At 50.9% G+C, this 21,208-nt stretch overlaps 1 protein-coding gene across 1 annotated transcript in view; it reads left to right on the forward strand.

Annotated features, from left to right (window-relative positions):
* dnai3 (dynein axonemal intermediate chain 3) overlaps window positions 1–21,208 on the forward strand; it is a 204,316-nt gene that overhangs the window by 59,954 nt on the left and 123,154 nt on the right. Inside the window, exons 9-10 of the mRNA XM_070885953.1 lie at window positions 539–663; window positions 20,704–20,793. Coding sequence (XP_070742054.1) covers window positions 539–663; window positions 20,704–20,793 — 215 coding nt within the window. The remainder of the gene's footprint in view (window positions 1–538; window positions 664–20,703; window positions 20,794–21,208) is intronic.

A 21,208-nucleotide genomic window follows, 5' to 3' on the forward strand; every position in this document is an offset into this window, starting at 1 on the left:
ACTCCAAAAGTACTTCATTGGCTGGGAAGCACCTTGGGAGGCCCTGCGGCCGTGAGAGGCGCTTCAGTGGAAATTTAAAAGAGCGGGAGAGATGTGAAATGGTCAGCCGATTGGCAAAGACAGATTTTACAAAGTCCCAATTTCTCCCACACTAAATACGCCAGTGTTTCACCAATTTCTGTCAGATCGTGTCAATGTTAGTGGGGCTAATTCCGTGCTCCCAGCAGGGAGTGACACTGGCAGGTAATGCCCCGTGGGAAACAGCCAATTCCTGCACGCCAAGGTGAATGGATAGGAATGTGCATTCCTGATGTTCCCCCACTGCCCCGGCTGGGGGCACAAGGCCGTGAAGACTGTCCCAGTATTCCTTGTCTATCCGGTCTCCGTCAATCCAATCATGGGAAGGGGGGAGGGAACGAGGGCGGGGGAATTACACAGACTCAAAGGTTGCTCATACTTTGAAAAGCTGAATCTTTCTCGTGGATGTTGGGGTTGCTTTTATCTGTGGCTTTTCAGGAACCCTTGTGTTTATTTCCAGGTCTAGTGGCTGTGGCAATAGTGGATCCTGTTAACCCAGAGGACAAGATAAACCTGGCCAGTAGATCACTCCGCAGTCATTCGTATTTACTTCTCTGGAACTTCACTGACCCCATCCACCCTCAGGTATCCAAAGATCTTTTGCACATTACTAGTGAAGCAGCGGCTCAAAGATAACTAAAATCTATCCGTGCCACTTGTACAACTATAGGGCAGTCGACAGTTTCAGTAATACGCCCAGATGTCAGCCATGGCTCACTGGTAGCCCACTTGGTCCTGAGTCAGAAGCTTGTGGGCGCAAGTTCCACTGCAGACCACATGCACATGTCAATGGACTGGTCAGGTGGGCAGAGAAGTGGCGAATGGAATTCAATCCGGAGAAGTGTGAGGTATGGTTGAACCTCGCTTATCCAGAACGCTCGGGACCTGCCCTGTTCTGGATAAGGGATTTTGCCGGATGAGGGGAGGTCACGTTAAATTGGATGGTACAGGTACTGAGCAAGAGGATATCGGGGCTGTCTGGTTTGGGGCTGGGAGTGCGGCAGAGAGATCATGGGGGGGGGGGTGGGGTGGATTGCGGGGTCAGGCCAGCGATTGCGGGAGTCGGCAGCAAGGAAGGACTTCAATTTGTTCATGTCGGAGTTCTGCGCATGCGCCACCCGGTGGCTGGGACTGGTTCCGGACGAGGAGTGGTTCTGGATAAGGGAGTTCTGGATAAGGGAGTTCTGGATAAGGGAGTTCTGGATAAGGGAGTTCTGGATAAGGGAGTTATGAATAAGGGAGGTTCAACCTGTAATGTATTTGGGGAGGGCTAACAAGGCAAGGGATTACACATTAAATAGTTGGTTACTGAGAAGTGTAAAGGAACTTGAGGGTCTGTAATGAAATCCGGTACCGCCATTTTTGAGGCGGTGTTACCGCCCGAGTGCTGAATTTACCGCTGGGCGTTAGGTGCAGGCTCTAGCTGCCAAATTCAGTTTGTATGTCCACAGATGAGAGAGCGGCGCTAAAGGTGGCGTTGTACACTGACTCTCGGCGGGAGCTCAGGAGGCCAAATGATTCTCGCATCGGGAGGCTGCCGCTGTGCTCGCTGGGAATCGGGAAGGAAGGAAAAATCCCTCAAACTTCCCCGACCCCCACACACACACACAAACTTCCCCGACCCCCACACACACACACAAACTTCCCCGACTCCCACACACACAAACTTCCCCGACTCCCACACACACAAACTTCCCCGACTCCCACACACACACACACAAACTTCCCCGACCCCCACACACACACACAAACTTCCCCGACCCCCACACACAAACTTCCCCGACTCCCACACACAAACTTCCCCGACCCCCACACACACAAACTTCCCCGACCCCCCCCACACACAAACTTCCCCGACTCCCACACACACACACACAAACTTCCCCGACCCCCACACACACACACAAACTTCCCCGACCCCCACACACACAAACTTCCCCGACCCCCCACACACACAAACTTCCCCGACCCCCACACACAAACTTCCCCGACCCCCACACACACACAAACTTCCCCGACCCCCACACACACACACAAACTTCCCCGACCCCCACACACACACACAAACTTCCCCGACCCCCACACACACACACAAACTTCCCCGACCCCCACACACACACACAGACTTCCCCGACCCCCCACACACAAACTTCCCCGACCCCCCACACACACACAAACTTCCCCGACCCCCCCCCACACACAAACTTCCCCGACCCCCCCCCACACACAAACTTCCCCGACCCCCCACACACACAAACTTCCCCGACCCCCACACACACAAACTTCCCCGACCCCCACACACACACACACTTCCCCGACCCCCCCACACACACACAAACTTCCCCGACTCCCCCACACACACACACACTTCCCCGACTCCCCCACACACACACAAACTTCCCCGACCCCCACACACACACACACTTCCCCGACTCCCCCACACACACACACACTTCCCCGACCCCCCCCACACACACACAAACTTCCCCGACCCCCACACACACACACACACACAAACTTCCCCGACCCCCACACACACAAACTTCCCCGACCCCCACACACACAAACTTCCCCGACCCCCACACACACACACACACACAAACTTCCCCGACCCCCACACACACACAAACTTCCCCGACCCCCACACACACACACACACACAAACTTCCCCGACCCCCACACACACAAACTTCCCCGACCCCCACACACACAAACTTCCCCGACCCCCCCACACACACACACACAAACTTCCCCGACCCCCACACACACACAAACTTCCCCGACCCCCACACACACACACACACACAAACTTCCCCGACCCCCACACACACAAACTTCCCCGACCCCCACACACACAAACTTCCCCGACCCCCACACACACAAACTTCCCCGACCCCCCCACACACACACACACAAACTTCCCCGACCCCCACACACACACACACTTCCCCGACTCCCACACACACACACACTTCCCCGACCCCCACACACACACAAACTTCCCCGACCCCCACACACACACACACACACAAACTTCCCCGACCCCCCCACACACACTTCCCCGACCCCCCCACACACACAAACTTCCCCGACCCCCCCACACACACTTCCCCGACTCCCACACACAAACTTCCCCGACCCCCACACACACAAACTTCCCCGACCCCCCCACACACACACAAACTTCCCCGACCCCCCCCACACACACAAACTTCCCCGACCCCCCCCACACACACACAAACTTCCCCGACCCCCTCACACACACACTTCCCCGACTCCCACACACAAACTTCCCCGACCCCCACACACACAAACTTCCCCGACCCCCACACACAAACTTCCCCGACCCCCACACACAAACTTCCCCGACCCCCCACACACACACAAACTTCCCCGACCCCCACACACACACACACACACAAACTTCCCCGACCCCCACACACACAAACTTCCCCGACCCCCACACACACAAACTTCCCCGACCCCCACACACACACACACACACAAACTTCCCCGACCCCCACACACACACAAACTTCCCCGACCCCCACACACACACACACACACAAACTTCCCCGACCCCCCCCCACACACAAACTTCCCCGACCCCCACACACACACACAAACTTCCCCGACCCCCACACACACACACACACACAAACTTCCCCGACCCCCACACACACAAACTTCCCCGACCCCCACACACACAAACTTCCCCGACCCCCACACACACACACACACAAACTTCCCCGACCCCCACACACACAAACTTCCCCGACCCCCACACACACACACACACACACTTCCCCGACCCCCACACACACACAAACTTCCCCGACCCCCCCACACACACTTCCCCGACCCCCCCACACACACAAACTTCCCCGACCCCCCCACACACACTTCCCCGACCCCCCCACACACACAAACTTCCCCGACCCCCACACACACACTTCCCCGACTCCCACACACACACAAACTTCCCCGACCCCCACACACACACACACACACAAACTTCCCCGACCCCCCCACACACACTTCCCCGACCCCCCCACACACACAAACTTCCCCGACTCCCACACACAAACTTCCCCGACCCCCACACACACAAACTTCCCCGACCCCCCCACACACACACAAACTTCCCCGACTCCCACACACAAACTTCCCCGACCCCCACACACAAACTTCCCCGACCCCCCACACACACAAACTTCCCCGACCCACACACACACAAACTTCCCCGACCCCCCCCCACACACAAACTTCCCCGACCCCCACACACACACACAAACTTCCCCGACCCCCACACACACACACACTTCCCCGACCCCCACACACACACACTTCCCCGACCCACACACACACACACAAACTTCCCCGACCCCCACACACACAAACTTCCCCGACCCACACACACACACAAACTTCCCCGACCCCCCCACACACAAACTTCCCCGACCCCCCACACACAAACTTCCCCGACCCCCCCACACACACAAACTTCCCCGACCCCCCCACACACACAAACTTCCCCGACCCCCACACACACACAAACTTCCCCGACCCCCCCACACACACAAACTTCCCCGACCCCCCCACACACACAAACTTCCCCGACCCCCCCACACACACACAAACTTCCCCGACCCCCCACACACAAACTTCCCCGACCCCCCCACACACACAAACTTCCCCGACCCCCACACACACACACAAACTTCCCCGAACCCCCCACACACACACACTAACTTCCCCGACCCCCACACACACACAAACTTCCCCGAACCCCCCACACACACACACTAACTTCCCCGACCCCCACACACACACAAACTTCCCCGACCCCCCCACACACACACAAACTTCCCCGACCCCCCACACACACACAAACTTCCCCGACCCACACACACACACAAACTTCCCCGACCCCCACACACACACACAAACTTCCCGACCCCCACACACACACACAAACTTCCCGACCCCCACACACACACACAAACTTCCCCGACCCCCACACACACACAAACTTCCCCGACCCCCACACACACACAAACTTCCCCGACCCCCACACACACACAAACCTCCCCGACCCCCCACACACACACAAACTTCCCCGACCCACACACACACACACACACAAACTTCCCCGACCCACACACACACACACAAACCTCCCCGACCCCCCCACACACACACAAACTTCCACGACCCTCACACACACACAAACTTCCCCGACCCACACACACACACACAAACTTCCCCGACCCCCCCACACACACACACTTCCCCGACCCACACACACACAAACTTCCCCGACCCACACACACACACACAAACTTCCCCGACCCTCCCACACACACACAAACTTCCACGACCCTCACACACACACAAACTTCCCCGACCCACACACACACAAACTTCCCCGACCCTCCCACACACACACAAACTTCCACGACCCCCACACACACACACAAACTTCCCCGACCCACACACACACACAAACTTCCCCGACCCCCACACACACACAAACTTCCCCACTGTTACAACTAATGACAAAATGAAGAAATAAATAAAATACTGACCTTACTCTCTGGGTGATTGTGCCCGGGTACTGTTGTTTCACCACCACTGTTTTCAGGCTGTACGGCCCCCTGCTGGTACGGCAGCCATACAAACTAAATATGGCGATAGAGGCGCCAAGGAGCATTGCACACGCACTGACGACACGGTTTCCATGGTGTTAGCTGACGGGAGGTAACATTTTAACACCCTTTTTAAAAAAAAATAACCATCGAATTTCGCGTCAGGCGTGAACAGCACCCAGCGCCACTGCCAACTGCCCAACTCCCAGTTAACACTAACACCGGCGTTATCAGCAGGAGTTAGTAACCGAATTTCAACCCCTTGGAGTGCAGGTCCACAGATCCCTGAAGGTAGCAGGCCAGGTGGATAAGATGGTTAAGAAGGCATATGGAATACTTGCCTTTATTAGCCGAGGCATAGAATATAAGAGCAGGGAGGGTATACTTGAACTGTATAAAACACTAGTTAGGCCACAGCTGGAGTACTGTGTGCAGTTCTGGTCACCACATTACAGGAAAGATGTGATTGCACTGGAGAGGGTACAGAGGAGATTTTCAAGGAAGTTGCCTGGAGTGCAACATTTTAGCCATGGGGAAAGATTGGATAGACTGGGTTTGTTTTCTTTGGAACAGAGGAGGCTGAGGCGAGACCTGATTGAGGTGTATAAAATTATGAGGGGCCTGGATAGAGTGGTTAGGAAGGACCTATTTCCCTTAGCAGAGGGGTCAACAACCAGGGGGCACAGATTTAAAATAATTGGTAGGAGGTTTAGAGGGGACTTGAGAACTTTTTTCACCCAGAGGGTGGTGGGGGTCTGGAACTCACGGCCTGAAAGGGTGGTAGAGGCAGAAACCCTCACCACATTTAAAAAGTACTTGGATGTGCACTTGAAGTACCGTAACCTACAGGGCTACGGACCGAGAGCTGGAAAGTGGAATTAAGCTGGATAGCTCTTGGTCGGCCGGCGCAGACATGTTGGGCCGAATGGCCTCCTTCTGTGCTGTAAATTTCTATGATTCTATAATTCCAGGGACTTGAGCACAAAATCTAGGCTGAATCTCCAGTGCCAGTACTGAGGGAGTGCTGCACTGTCAGAGGAGCAGTACTGAGGGAGTGCTGCACTGTCAGAGGAGCAGTACTGAGGGAGTACTGCACTGTTGGAGCAGCAATACTGAGGGAGCGCCGCACTGTCGGACGAGATTTTAAACCGAGGCCCTGTCTGCCCTTCAGGTGGATGTAAAGATCCCACAGCACTACTCAAACAAGAGCAGGGGAGTTCTTCCCAGTGTCAATCCCCGGTTCAGACAATTTGTAGCATCTTTCAAGTCTGCAATTTCTTTATGTACAACTATCAGGAAAACTAAACAGCCTGGGGCTCCTTTCGATAGAAAAGAGGAGACTGAGGGGGACCTGATAGAGGTCTTTAAAATTATGAAGGGGTTCTATAGGATAGATGTAGAGAAGATGTTTCCAGTTGTGAGCCAGTCAAAAACTAAGGGTCCTCAATATCAGACAGTCACTGATAAACCCAATGGGGAATTCAGGAGAAACCTCTTTACCCAGAGAGGGGTGAGAATGTGGAACTCGCTGCCACAGGGAGGGGTTGAGGTGAATAGTATCGATGCATTTAAGGGGAGGCTGGATAAACACATGAGGGAGAAAGGAATAGAAGGATATGGGGATAGGGTGAGATGATTTTTTGAGGATGTAACTAGTGGAGTGGACAAGGGAGAACCAGTGGATGTGGTGTATTTGGACATTCAAAAGGCTTTTGACAAGGTCCCACACAAGAGATTGGTGTACAAAATCAAAGCACATGGTATTGGGGGTAATGTACTGACGTGGATAGAGAACTGGTTGGCAGACAGGAAGCAGAGAGTTGGGATAAACGGATCCTTTTCAGAATGGCAGGCAGTGACTAGTGGGGTGCCGCAGGGCTCAGTGCTGGGACCCCAGCTATTTACAATATACATTAATGGTTTAGATGAAGGAATTGAGTGTAATATCTCCAATTTTGCAGATAACACTAAGCTGGGTGGCGGTGTGAGCTGTGAGGAGGATGCTAAGAGGCTGCAGGGTGAATTGGACAGGTTAGGTGTGTCAACAGTCATTGTAACCCATGTGTAAGCTGAGCTAAGTTGTACACCTTAAGAACACTGACCACAGGGGGCAAACTTGTGGGAGACACTCCTAACCTGGACTTTCCGGTATAAAAGGGGAAGTTCCACCCACCGTCTGCCTCTTGAGGTCTTGGTAATAAAGGTAACTGGTCACAGAGTGACCTTCTCTCAAGTATGGGCCTCGTGTGCATTTATACTGTATAGTAAGGACATATTATTGGCAACGAGAAACTGGGACTTAAACCATGCGAGCATGGCCATAAGGAGCACAGAAGAGAGGTATTGTGTGGGTGATGATTGGGACAACTTTATTGAGAGACTACAGCAAAGCTTTGTCACTAAGGAATGGTTGGGACAGGATTCGGCCGACAAACGCAGGGCTCATCTCCTGACGGTTTGTGGATCCAGGACGTACTCCCTGATGAAGGACCTTCTAGCGCCAGAGAAGCCGGCGGGCAAGACATTCGAAGAGCTCAGTAAGTTGATCGGGGAACACCTTAAACCAGCGAGCAGCATGCACATGATGAGACACCGGTTTTACACAGACCGGCGGCGAGAAGGGCAAAACATTCCTGACTTCGTGGTAGATCTCCGGCAACTGGCGAGCCTATGTAAGTTCACAGATGCATGCAGAGCGGAGGTGCTGTGAGACTTTTTTATTGAGGGCATCGGGCACACTGGGGTTTTCAGGAACTGATTGAGACCAAAGACTTGACCTTGGAAATGGCGGATCTGATAGCCCAGACATTTATCTCAGGGGAGGAAGAGACCAGAATGATTTATGGTAAAAATCTTGGCTCAAATGCGGCAAACGACCAGGGGGTCAACATTGTTAACGCAGCACACAATTCTCTAGGCAGACAAGGGCAATTGGATATGCCCCAGCATGCAGTCGAACCCAAAGGGGGAATTCAACAGAGACAATGGCTAGCTGAACGGCGATTCATGCCATCGCAAGGGACAATGCGGCCAGTAATGGGGCCATCAACACCTGTTAATGGTGCACTTAAGGACAGTCAGAGGCGATTGACTGGTAATGGACCTTTTGTTTCCAACAACGGGGCTGGAGGCAAACACCCAGCCAGAGCTTGCAGGTATCAGCAATATACCTGCAGAAACTGCAACGTCAGCGGTCACTTGGCACGTATGTGCAGGAAGCCTGCAGCCAGATTGATGTATGAGGAGGACGGGCCTGATGTAAGCCCTATGAGGCCAAATGAACAGTGGGGAAATCGCTGGAAGCTGAAGTTCAGCGAGTTCATGTGGAGCACGTATACAGTTCATACACCAGGACGCCACCGATAATGATGAAAGTGCTCCTCAATGGCATCCCAGTATCAATGGAGCTAGACACGGGGGCTAGCCAGTCCCTGATGAGTATCAAACAGTTCGAAAGGTTGTGGTGTCCAAGGCCAAGAGGCCAAAATTATTGCCGATTGACGCACAGCTACGGATATATACAAAGGAGATCATTCCGGTGCTAGGCAGCGCCACGGTAGTCGTGACCCACAAAGATTCGGAGAACAGCTTGCCATTCTGAATTGTCCCAGGGGACAGTCCGCACTACTGGGGAGGAGTTGGCTTGCTGTCATGAACTGGAAATGGGGCGATGTCAATGCAATTTCTTCTGTGGAGCGAATATCATGCTCACAGATCCTGGACAAATTTGACTCATTATTTCAACCCGGCATTGGCACTTTCATGGGGACCAAGGTCTTGGTAGTCTGTCGTATCCAACAAAGACGTTGATGTGCTAATCATCAATGGCATGTGTCTTCAAGTGGCTGTATAGGCCAATTCTGGATGCACATAGTCTCTTGCACGTCGGACAAGGGAAGTTCGATGAGCCTGATGCTGACAGTACTGCCACCTGATGTCGTCTATCTCTAGTGTCCCACAGGCGTTGTCATCGGCTTTCTTCGAAGGTCTGGCAGGCAGTCCTCGTGAGGGTTCACCACTGGATTTTATTAGCTGCTGTATTCTCGAGGTCCTTTGGTCGGATGCCACAGTACTGGAGGTTAGCCTTGATGCAATCTTTGTAGCGCTTGCGGGGGCACCCCTGGTGTCTTTGACCTTCACAGAGCTCGCCGTGAAGAAGCTGACGAGGGATCCTTGACCCATCCATACGGATGACATGTCCAGCTCACCGGAACTGGGCTCGCCTGATCACCACCTCGATGCTAGTTGATTGTGCTCTCTCCAGAACCTCAAAGTTTGACATCCGGTCTTGCCAGCGTATGTGGAGTATAGATCCGAGACTGCGCATATGGAAAACTTCCAACTTTTTGGTGTGATGCCTGTAGGGTGTCCAGGCCTCACATCCATAAAGGAGAGATGAGAGAACGACTGCTCTATACACCAACAGTCGGATGTGGTGGTGACTCAACACCTTAGTGCCCAAGTGACCAAGTGTCTGGCTGGCTTTACAGATCCTTGCATCAATCTCCTTGTCCAAGGACCCATCACTTGATATGGTGCTGCTAAGGTACTTGAAGCTGTCCACTGACTTTAGTTGTATACTGCCGATGGAGACTGTGGGAGCAGGTGCTGTGGTGCCAGGGGCAGGCTGATAGAGAACCTCGGTTTTACTGAGGCTGATGGTTGGGCCAAACAATTCTGTTGCCTCAACAAATTTGCTGAGTATGAATTGTAGGTCACTCTCCTTGTGTGCCATAAGGACGCAGTCGTCAGCAAAGAGTGCCTCTAGGATGAGTCGTTTCCGTACTTTGCTCTTTGCAGCAAGGCGGTGGAGGTCGAACAGTGAACCATCTAATCGATATTTCAGGTAGACCCCAAACTCCAAGTCTTTTATGGCATAGTTCATGACGCAGGTAAAGAATAGGTTGAACAGAACTGGATCGAGTACACAACCTTGTTTCACTCCATTTGAGACGGCAAATGGGGCCGTGGTTGTGTGTCTGAGAGCACTTCACCTGTCATGTTGTCACAACCCAGCACTACTCCACTCCTTTCAGCAGATGGCAGCACTTTGATCAAAGACAGGACTGGCATAAATGAGAGGTGGAGAGAACACTTCAGTAATCATCTAAATTGACCTTCAACAGTGAATGAAGAAGCACTTGACTCCATACCCTAGCAACCTATCAAAGAAGATCTTGATCTTCCTCCCAGCATGGACGAAGTAAAGAAAGCCATCAACCAGGTGAGTACTGGAAAGGCTCCAGGAAAGGATGGAATCCCCGCCGAAATCTACAAGGCAGTAGGCCCAGCAACTCTCGAGGCCTTTCATGACAATAATAACTAGCAACTGGGAAGATGAAGACATGCCACAGAACTTCCGTGATGCTAGGATAGTTTCCCTCTACAAGAACAAGGCCAACAAAGCAGACTGTGGCAACTACAGGGGAATATCGCTTCTGTCCATTGCTGGGAAGATCATCGCCCGCATAGTATTGAACCGACTCATAGCTAGTGTCTCAGAAGTAAATCTTCCAGAAACACAATGTGGCTTTCGACCTGGTCGGAGCACAGCGGACATGATCTTTGCACTCAGACAAGCGCAGGAGAAGTGCATTGAGCAGAACATGGACCTGTACGCTGTATTTATTGACCTCACCAAGGCCTTTGATACTGTCAACAGAGCAGCGCTGTGGTCAATCTTGACGAAACTTGGGTGCCCAAGGAAGTTTGTCCACATCATCGAGCTGTTTCATGACCAAGGTAGTGATTCACACAAACCCAGACGCCAGGCCAGTACACCACAAGGCCAGAGCGGTGCCGTACGTGATGCGGGAAAAGATAGAAGGCGAATTGGACCGCCTGCTGAGGGAAGGCATCATCTCATCAGTCGAATTCAGTGACTGGGCGAGCCCGATTGTGCCGGTGCTCAAGGCGGATGGGTCGGTCAGGATGTGGTGATTACAAGGCCACCATCAATCAGGTGTCACTCCAAGACCAGTACCCGCTACCGAGAGCGGAGGACCTCTTTGCGACGCTATCCGGTGCCAACATTTTTTCAAAATTGGACCTGACCTCAGCTTACATGACCCAGGAGCTGGCGAGTGAGTCGAAGAAGCTGACCACCATCACGACGCACAAGGGGTTGTTTGAGTATAACAGATGTCCGTTCGGCCGCCGCGATCTTTCAGCGAAATATGGAAAGCCTCCTCAAGTCGATTCCAAAGACGGTGGTTTTTCAAGACAACATCCTCATCACGGGTCGTGATACTGAAGAACACCTCCACAACCTGGAGGAGGTGCTACGCAGACTGGACCGGGTAGGGCTGCGACTGAAAAAGGCGAAGTGCGTCTTCTTAGCTCCAGAGGTAGAATTCTTGGGGAGGAGGGTAGCAGCAGACGGGATCAGACCTACTGCGTCCAAAACGGAAGTGATCCAGAGAGCACCCAGACCCCGTAACACGACGGAGCTGTGTTCGTTCCTGGTGCTCCTGAACTATTTTGGTAACTTTCTTCCCAAATTGAGCACACTGTTAGAGCCGCTACACGTGCTCCTATGCAAAGGTCATGAATGGGTCTGGGGGGACAGCCAGGAAAGGGCTCTTGATAGAGCACGCAATTTTTTCTGCTCCAACAAACTGTTAACGCTATATGACCCATGTAAGAAACATGTTTTAATGTGCGATGCGTCGTCCTATGGGGTCGGGTGTGTGTTGCAGCATGTGAATGCCAAGGGTCAGTTACAGCCGGTAGCTTATGCCTCCAGAAGTCTGTCCCAGGCAGAAAGGGGCTACGGGATGATAGAAAAGGAAGCGCTAGCATGTGTATATGCAGTAAAAAAAAACGCACCAGTACCTGTTTGGCAGAAAATTTGAGCTGGAGACAGATCACAAACCCCGAACGTCCCTTTTGGCCGACAACAAGGCCATAAATGCGAATGCATCGGCCCGCATACTGAGGTGGGCACTTACGTTAGCCGCCTATGACTACACAATTCGGCACAGACCGGGCACTGAAAACTGCGCCGATGCACTCAGCAGGCTCCCACTAACCACCACTGAGGGGGCAACTGAGCATGGTGCTGAGATGGTCATGGCTGTTGAAGCTTTCGAAAGCGAAGGCTCACCTGTGACAGCCCGTCAGATTCAAGTCTGGACAAATAAAGACCCGCTACTGTCTTTAGTTAAGAAATGTGTCCTGAATGGGGACTGGGCAGCCACATACGGGGCATGCCCTGAGGAGTTTAAACCATTTCATAGGCGCAAGGGTGAACTCTCGATTCAGGCCAATTGCCTACTGTGGGGAAACCGAGAAATCATGCCCTAGAGGGGCTGAGAGGTGTTTATTGGAGAACTTCACAATGAGCATCCAGGCATTGTCATGATGAAGGCAATTGCCAGGTCACACATTTGGTGGTCAGGGATAGATGCAGACCTGGAACTTTGTGTTCGCAGGTGCAACACGTGTGCTCAGCTGGGCAACGTGCCCAGGGAAGCCCCCCTTAGCCCCTGGTCTTGGCGCGCCAAGCCTTGGTCATGCATCCATGTGGACTACACAGGTCCTTTCATGGGAAAAATGTTTTTTGTTGTAGTAGACGCCTACTCCAAATGGATCAAGTGTGCCATTTTAAATTCAAGCACATCCTTTGCCACAGTAGATAGTCGATCGGACGTCTTGGTCAGTGACAATGGCCCGTGCATCACAAGCACCGAATTCTAGGACTTCATGGCAGGCAATGGAATTAACCATGTCAGAACGGCACCGTTCAAGCCGGCCTCAAATGACCAGACAGAACGAGCAGTGCAGATAATCAAACAGGGGATGCTCAGAATCCAAGGGGGTTCCCTACAAAACCGCTTATCACGCCTCCTGTTGGCCAGTAGATTCCAACCACACTTGCTCACAGGGGTTCCACCCGCAGAGCTGCTAATGAAAAGGACGCTCAAAACCAGGTTATCCCTTATACAACCTACTGTGAAAGAAATTGTTGAGAGCAGGCATCAGTCACAGTGTGACTACCATGACAGGAATGCGAGGGTGCGATGTATTGATGTCAATCACCCTGTTTTTGTCCTTAATTACGCTGCAGGGCCCAAATGGCTTGCAGGCACTGTAGTTGCCAAAGAGGGGAATAGGGTTTTGGTAGTTAAACTTACCAATGGACAAATCTGCTGCAAACACGTGGATCAAACTAAAAGGAGGTTCAGCAACCCCATAGAAGAAGCAGAGGAAGAACACGATGTAGAGTTTACTCCACCACAAGTGACCGAACACCGGAACCAAGTGGAGGAGGACCCAGTCACTGTGGGCAGTCCGGACAGGCCTGAGGCACTGCAGACAGCAGACACTCAGGCCAGCGCCCAACAACCGGAGCCCCAACTCAGGCGCTCTACAAGGGAGCGTAAACCACCAGAGAGACTTAACCTGTGATCCCAATAAGACTTTGGGGGGGAGGTGATGTCATGTATTCAACCAGCATTGTAACCCATGTATAAACTGACCTAAGTTGTTCACCTTGAGAACATTGACCACAAGGGGGTGAACTTGTGGGAGACACTCCTAACCTGGACTTTCCGGTAAAAAAGGGGAAGCTCCACCCACCTTCATCACTTGAGGTCTTGGTAATTAAGGTAACTGGTCACAGAGTGTCCTTCTCTCAAGTATGGGTCTTGTAAGCATTTATACTGTATAGTAAGGACATATTAAGGTGGATGGGCAAATGCATGGCAGATGCAGTATAATGTGAATAAATGTGAGGTTATCCACTTTGGTGGCAAAAACAGGAAGGCAGAATATTATATGAATGGCGACATTAGGAAAAGGAGAGGTGGAACGAGACCTGGGTGTCATGGTACATAGAAACATAGAAAATAGGTGCAGGAGCAGGCCATTCAGCCCTTCTAGCCTGCACCGCCATTCAATGAGTTCATGGCTGAACATGAAACTTCAGTACCCGCTTCCTGCTTTCTCGCCATACCCCTTGATCCCCCAAGTAGTAAGGACTTCATCTAACTCCCTTTTGAATATATTTAGTGAATTGGCCTCAACTACTTTCCGTGGTAGAGAATTCCACAGGTTCACCACTCTCTGGGTGAAGAAGTTCCTCCTCATCTCGGTCCTAAATGGCTTACCCCTTATCCTTAGACTGTGACCCCTGGTTCCAGACTTCCCCAACATTGGGAACATTCTTCCTGCATCCAACCTGTCCAAACCAGTCAGAATTTTAAACGTTTCTATGAGGTCCCCTCTCACTCTTCTGAACTCCAGTGAATACAAGCCCAGTTGATCCAGTCTTTCTTGATAGGTCAGTCCCACCATCCCGGGAATCAGTCTGGTGAATCTTCGCTGCACTCCCTCAATAGCAAGAACGTCCTTCCTCAAGTTAGGAGACCAAAACTGTACACAATACTCCAGGTGTGGCCTCACCAAGGCCCTATACAACTGTAGCAACACCTCCCTGCCCCTGTACTCAAATCCCCTCGCTAGGAAGGCCAACATGCCATTTGCTTTCTTAACCGCCTGCTGTACCTGCATGTCGACCTTCAATGACTGATGTACCATGACACCCAGGTCTCGCTGCACCTTCCCCCTTCCTAATCTGTCACCATTCAGATAATAGTCTGTCTCTCTGTTTTTACCACCAAAGTGGATAACCTCACATTTATCCACATTATACTTCATCTGCCACACATTTGCCCACTCACCTAACCTATCCAAGTCATTCTGCAGCCTCATAGCATCCTCCTCGCAGCTCACACTGCCACCCAACTTAGTGTCATCCGCAAATTTGGAGATACTACATTTAATCCCCTCGTCTAAATCATTAATGTACAATGTACATCAATCATTGAAAGTTGGCATGCAGGTACAGCAGACGGTGAAGAAGGCAAATGGCATGTTGGCCTTCATAGCGAGGGGATTTGAGTATAGGAGCAGGGAGGTCTTACTGCAGTTGTACAGGGCCTTAGTGAGGCCTCACCTGGAATATTGTGTTCAGTTTTGGTCTCCTAATCTGAGGAAGGATGTTCTTGCTATTGAGGGAGTGCAGCTGAGGTTCACCAGACTGATTCCCGGGATGGCAGGACTGACATATGAGGAGAGACTGGATCGACTGGGCCTCTATTCACTGGGGTTTAGAAGAATGAGAGGGGATCTCATAGAAACATATAAAATCTGATGGGACTGGACAGGTTAGATGCAAGAAGAATGTTCCCGATGTTGGGGAAGTCCAGAACCAGGGGTTACAGTCTAAAGATAAGGGGTAGGCCATTTAGGACCGAGATAAGGAGAAACTTCTTCACTCAGAGTTGTGAACCCGTGGAATTCTCTACCACAGAAAGTTGTTGAGGCCAGTTCATTGGATATATTCAAGAGGGAGTTAGATATGACCCTTACGGCTAAAGGGATCAAGGGGTATGGAGAGAAAGCAGGAAAGGGGTACTGAGGTGAATGATCAGCCATGATCTTATTGAATGGTGGTACAGGCTCGAAGGGCCGAATGGCCTACTCCTGCATCTATTTTCTATGTTTCTATGTTTCTATGTTTCGATTCTCTGCCGTTGTGCTGAGCCCCATCTGGTGGCTTCGCTGAAAAACCAGCACAGCTCCTGTAACTGAACAATTGATCTAACATAGTTTGCAGGATATCAGCCACCAACAACCTGTTGCTTGACATCTGATTCCAAGCTCGGAGACCTTGAAGCTGACTGCACCAGTGCAAAAAAATGCAACGTGCAACCGTCTCGAAGGTTGGGCAATGGTCCGGGATTTTAGACCTGGGATATGCGACGATTTACTGGTACCATTCTCAACAACAACAACCGGCATTTATAGAGAAAGACTTGCATTTATATAGCGCCTTTCACCACCCATCGGAAGTCCCAAAGTGCTTCACATCCAATCTGGAGTGTAGTCACTGTTGTATTTGGAATAAGGCGGACGAATTAACTGCGCAGATAGCAGTTGACGGGTATGATGTAATTGGCATCACGGAGACATGGCTCCAGGGTGACCAAGGCTGGGAACTCAACATCCAGGGGTATTCAACATTTAGGAAGGATAGACAGAAAGGAAAAGGAGGCGGGGTGGCGTTGCTGGTTAAAGAGGAAATTAACGCAATAGTAAGGAAGGACATTAGCTTGGATGATGTGGAATCGGTATGGGTGGAGCTGCGGAATACCAAGGGGCAGAAAACGCTAGTGGGTGTTGTGTACGACCACCAAACAGTAGTAGTGAGGTTGGGGATAGCATCAAACAAGAAATAAGGGATGCATGCAATAAAGGTACATGGGTGACTTTAATCTACATGTTGATTGGGCTAACCAAACTGGTAGCAATGCGGTGGAGGAGGATTTCCGAGACCAATATGTCGAGGAACCAACCAGGGAGCTGGCCATCCTAGACTGGGTGTTGTGTAATGAGAAAGGACTAATTAGCAATCTTGTTGTGCGAGACCCCTTGGGGAAGAGTGACCATAACATGGTCGTATTCTTTATTAGGATGGAGAGTGACGCAATTAATTCAGAAACTAGGGTCCAGTCCCTTGGTGTGCATGAAACTATCCCAAAAGGTTAGTTTGCAGGTGCAGCAGGTAATCAGGAAGGCAAATGGAATATTGGCCTTCATTGCGAGAGGGATGGAGTACAAAGGCAGGGAGGTCTTGCTGCAACTGTGTAAGGTATTGGTAAGGCCGCACCTGGAGTACTGCGTGCAATATTGGTCACCTTACTTAAGGAAGGATATACTAGCTTTGGAGGGGGTACAGAGACGATTCACTAGGCTGATTCCGGAGATGAGGGGGTTACCTTATGATGATAGATTGAGTAGACTGGGTCTTTACTCGTTGGAGTTCAGAAGGATGAGGGGTGATCTTATAGAAACATTTAAAATAATGAAAGGGATAGACAAGATAGAGGCAGAGAGGTTGTTTCCACTGGTCGGGGAGACTAGAACTAGGGGGCACAGCCTCAAAATACGGAGGAGCCAATTTAAAACCGAGTTGAAAAGGAATTTCTTCTCCCAGAGGGTTGTGAATCTGTGGAATTCTCTGCCCAAGGAAGCAGTTGAGGCTAGCTCATTGAATGTTTTCAAGTCAAAGATAGATAGATTTTTAACCAATAAGGGAATTAAGGGTTACGGGGATAGGGCGGGTAAGTGGAGCTGAGTCCACGGCCAGATCAGCCATGATCTTATTGAATGGCGGAGCAGGCTCGATGGGCTAGATGGCCTACTCCTGTTCCTAATTCTTATGTTCTTATGTTCTTATAAATCCCGGCACGGAGCGGTGGCCCCAATGGCCTGTTTCTGGGCTGTACACTCGGTGTAATTGTTGGAACCGCCCAAAGTCATTTCTTGCAGGAGAGACAGGTGTCTTTCATTTCCTCAATCTCAGCTGGAGTCAGCTTCAGGTCCGAGAGGTAACAGTACAGTGCACTGGCGAACTGTCCCACCAATTGCCCCTTACTCAAATATTCCATATCAGAAAAACATTCGGGGCTTTTGACAAGGTCCCACACAAGAGATTGGTGTGCAAATTAAAGCACATGGTATTGGGGCAATATACTGACGTGGATAGAGAACTGGTTGGCAGACAGGAAGCAGAGAGTCGGGATAAACGGGTCCTTTTCAGAATGGCAGGCAGTCACTAGTGGGGTGCCGCTGGGCTCAGTGCTGGGACCCCAGCTATTTACAATATACATCAATGATTTGGATGAAGAAATTGAGTGTAATATCTCCAAATTTGCAGATGACACTAAACTGGGTGGCGGTGTGAACTGTGAGGGGGACACTAAGAAGCTGCAGGGTGACTTGGACAGGTTAGGTGAGTGGGCAAATGCATGGCAGATGCAGTATAATGTGGATAAATGTGAGGTTATCCACTTTGGGGGCAAAAACACGAAGACAGAATATTATCTGAATGGTGACAGATTAGGAAAAGGGGAGATGCAACGAGACCTGGGTGTCATGGTACATCAGTCATTGAAAGTTGGCATGCAGGTACAGCAGGCGGTGAAGAAGGCAAATGGTATGTTGGCCTTCATAGCTAGGGGATTTGAGTCTCGGAGCAGGGAGGTCTTACTGCAGTTGTACAGAGCCTTAGTGAGGCCTCACCTGGAATATTGTGTTCAATTTTGGTCTCCTAATCTGAGGAAGGACGTTCTTGCTACTGAGGGAGTACAGCGAAGGTTCACCAGACTGATTCCCAGGATGGCCGGACTGACATATGAGGAGAGACTGGATCAATTGGAGTTTAGAAGGATGAGAGGGGATCTCATAGAAACATACAAGATTCTGACGGGACGGGACAGGTTAGATGTGGGTAGATTGTTCCTGATGTTGGGGAAGTCCAGAATCAGGGGACAAAATCTGAGGTTAAGGGTTAGGCTTTTTAGGACTGAGATGAGGATAAACTTCTTCACTCAGAGAGTTATTAACCTGCGGAATTCCCTACCGCAGAGAGTTGTTGATGCCAGTTCATTGGATTATATTCAAGAGGGAGTTAGATGTGGCCCTTACAGCTAAAGGGATCAAGGGGTATGGAGACAAAGCAGGAAAGGGGTACTGAGGTGAATGATCAGCCATGATCTTATTGAATGGTGGTGCAGGCTTGAAGGGCCAAATGGCCTACTCCTGTACCTATTTTCTGTGTTTCTATATGTTTCTATGTAATGTGGGAAACGCGGCAGCCAATTTACACACAGCAAGCTCCCACATACAGCAATGCGACAATGGCCGGATCATCTGTTTTTATTGATATTGATTGAGAGTTAAATCCGGGATAACTCCCCTGCTCTTCTTCGATATATTGCCGTGGGATCTTTTACATCCACCTGAGAGAGCAGACGGGGCCTCGGTTTAACGTCTCATCCAAAAGACAGCACCTCCGACAGTGCAGCCGTTATAGCGCCTTTACTGTAGCTAAACATCCCAAGACACTTCACAGGAGCATTATCAAACAACATTTGACACCGAGCCACACAGAGAGATATTTGGGCAGGTGAGAGGCAGGTTTTAAGGAAAAGAGGTGGAAAGGTTTAGGGAGGGAATTCCAGAGCTTACGGCCTCGACAGCTGAAGGCACGGCCACCAATGGTGGACCGATTAAAAGCGGGGATTGACTGAAAGTTGAGGAGAACGCAAAGAGGCTTCAAGGGGATACAGACAGGCTCAGTGAGTGGGCAAGAACATGGCAAATGGAATATAATGTGGAGAAAGGTGAAGTTATCCACCTTGGTAGGAAAACTAGAAAAGCAGGGTATTTTTTAAATGGAGAGAGATTGGGAAATGTTGGTGCTCAGAGGGACCTGGGTTCCTTGTACACCAATCACTGAAAGTTAACCTGCAGGTACAGCAAGTGATTAAAGCAAATGGTATGTCGGCCTTTATTACAGGAGGATTTGAGTATAAGAGTACAGACCCCCCACCACCCGCCCGAAACGGGGCGCACACTCCTTTTTTTAAAGATCAATTTAAAGCCAAATCATTCCATTGAGATGCTGTCGATATTCGGCAATTGGAAGTTTTTTCCGGTTGGGGCGGAAGAGCCCTTGCAGCAGGTCAATCAATGAGCCCCGATCACTCATCAGTTAAAGGGGAGGGCCGCTGTGAGCTCCGCATTCTTATAACTTATTCCACTGGGCCACCAGGGAGGTTTTCAGCCAGGCCCACCCCACCCCCCTCCCACCCCTCTCCATCTCACCCTATCCCCCTATCCTTCTATTCCTTTCTCCCCCATGTGTTTATCCAGATTCCCCTTAAATACATCGATACTATTCACCTCAACCCCTCCCTGTGGCAGCGAGTTCCTCATTCTCACCCCTCTTGTGCCGATTGACGCTGTCACAGTGGGTTAGATCTTTTAGCGTGTCCACATGGCAGTTTGTGGATTAAACCCGTTTAACGACAGAACGCGTTCCTGACCGAGCATCCGCCCCAACGGTGTGAATGGACGGGTTTATCAACGGTTCTAAATTCCCGTGCCTACGGTTTGTGTTTTGCAGCTAATGCTGGAGTCGCCGGATGATATTTGCAGCTTCCAGTTCTGTCCCACCGACCCGAATATCGTGGCTGGCAGCTGCATCAATGGCCAGGTACTGACGCACATCTCTGTAAGGTACAAAGGGCGGAAAGGACCAGCCCATATTTTAACCGGAGGGAATAGATTAATAAAAAAATCAGTCTGTAATTTAAATGTGTTTCAGAATACAGCCTTTGTGTTACGCAAGAGGCCACGATTGATGGGGCATCCCTGATTGTCTTCCCTCCACCATTGGTGGCTGTGCCTTCTGCTGCCTGGGCCCCAAGCTCTGGAATCAGCTATTCTGCTGATGAAACCCTCATCCATGCCTTTGTTATCTCTAGATTTGACTACTCCAATGCACTCCTGGCTGGCCTCCCACATTCTACCCTACGTAACTTTGAGGTCATCCAAAAACTCAGCAGCCCGTGTCCTAACTCACACTAAGTCACGATCCCCCATCACCCCTTTCTGACCTACATTGGCTC

Source organism: Pristiophorus japonicus, chromosome 8, assembly GCF_044704955.1.
Source record: "Pristiophorus japonicus isolate sPriJap1 chromosome 8, sPriJap1.hap1, whole genome shotgun sequence".
In the NCBI taxonomy this organism is placed as follows: Eukaryota; Metazoa; Chordata; class Chondrichthyes; family Pristiophoridae; genus Pristiophorus; species Pristiophorus japonicus.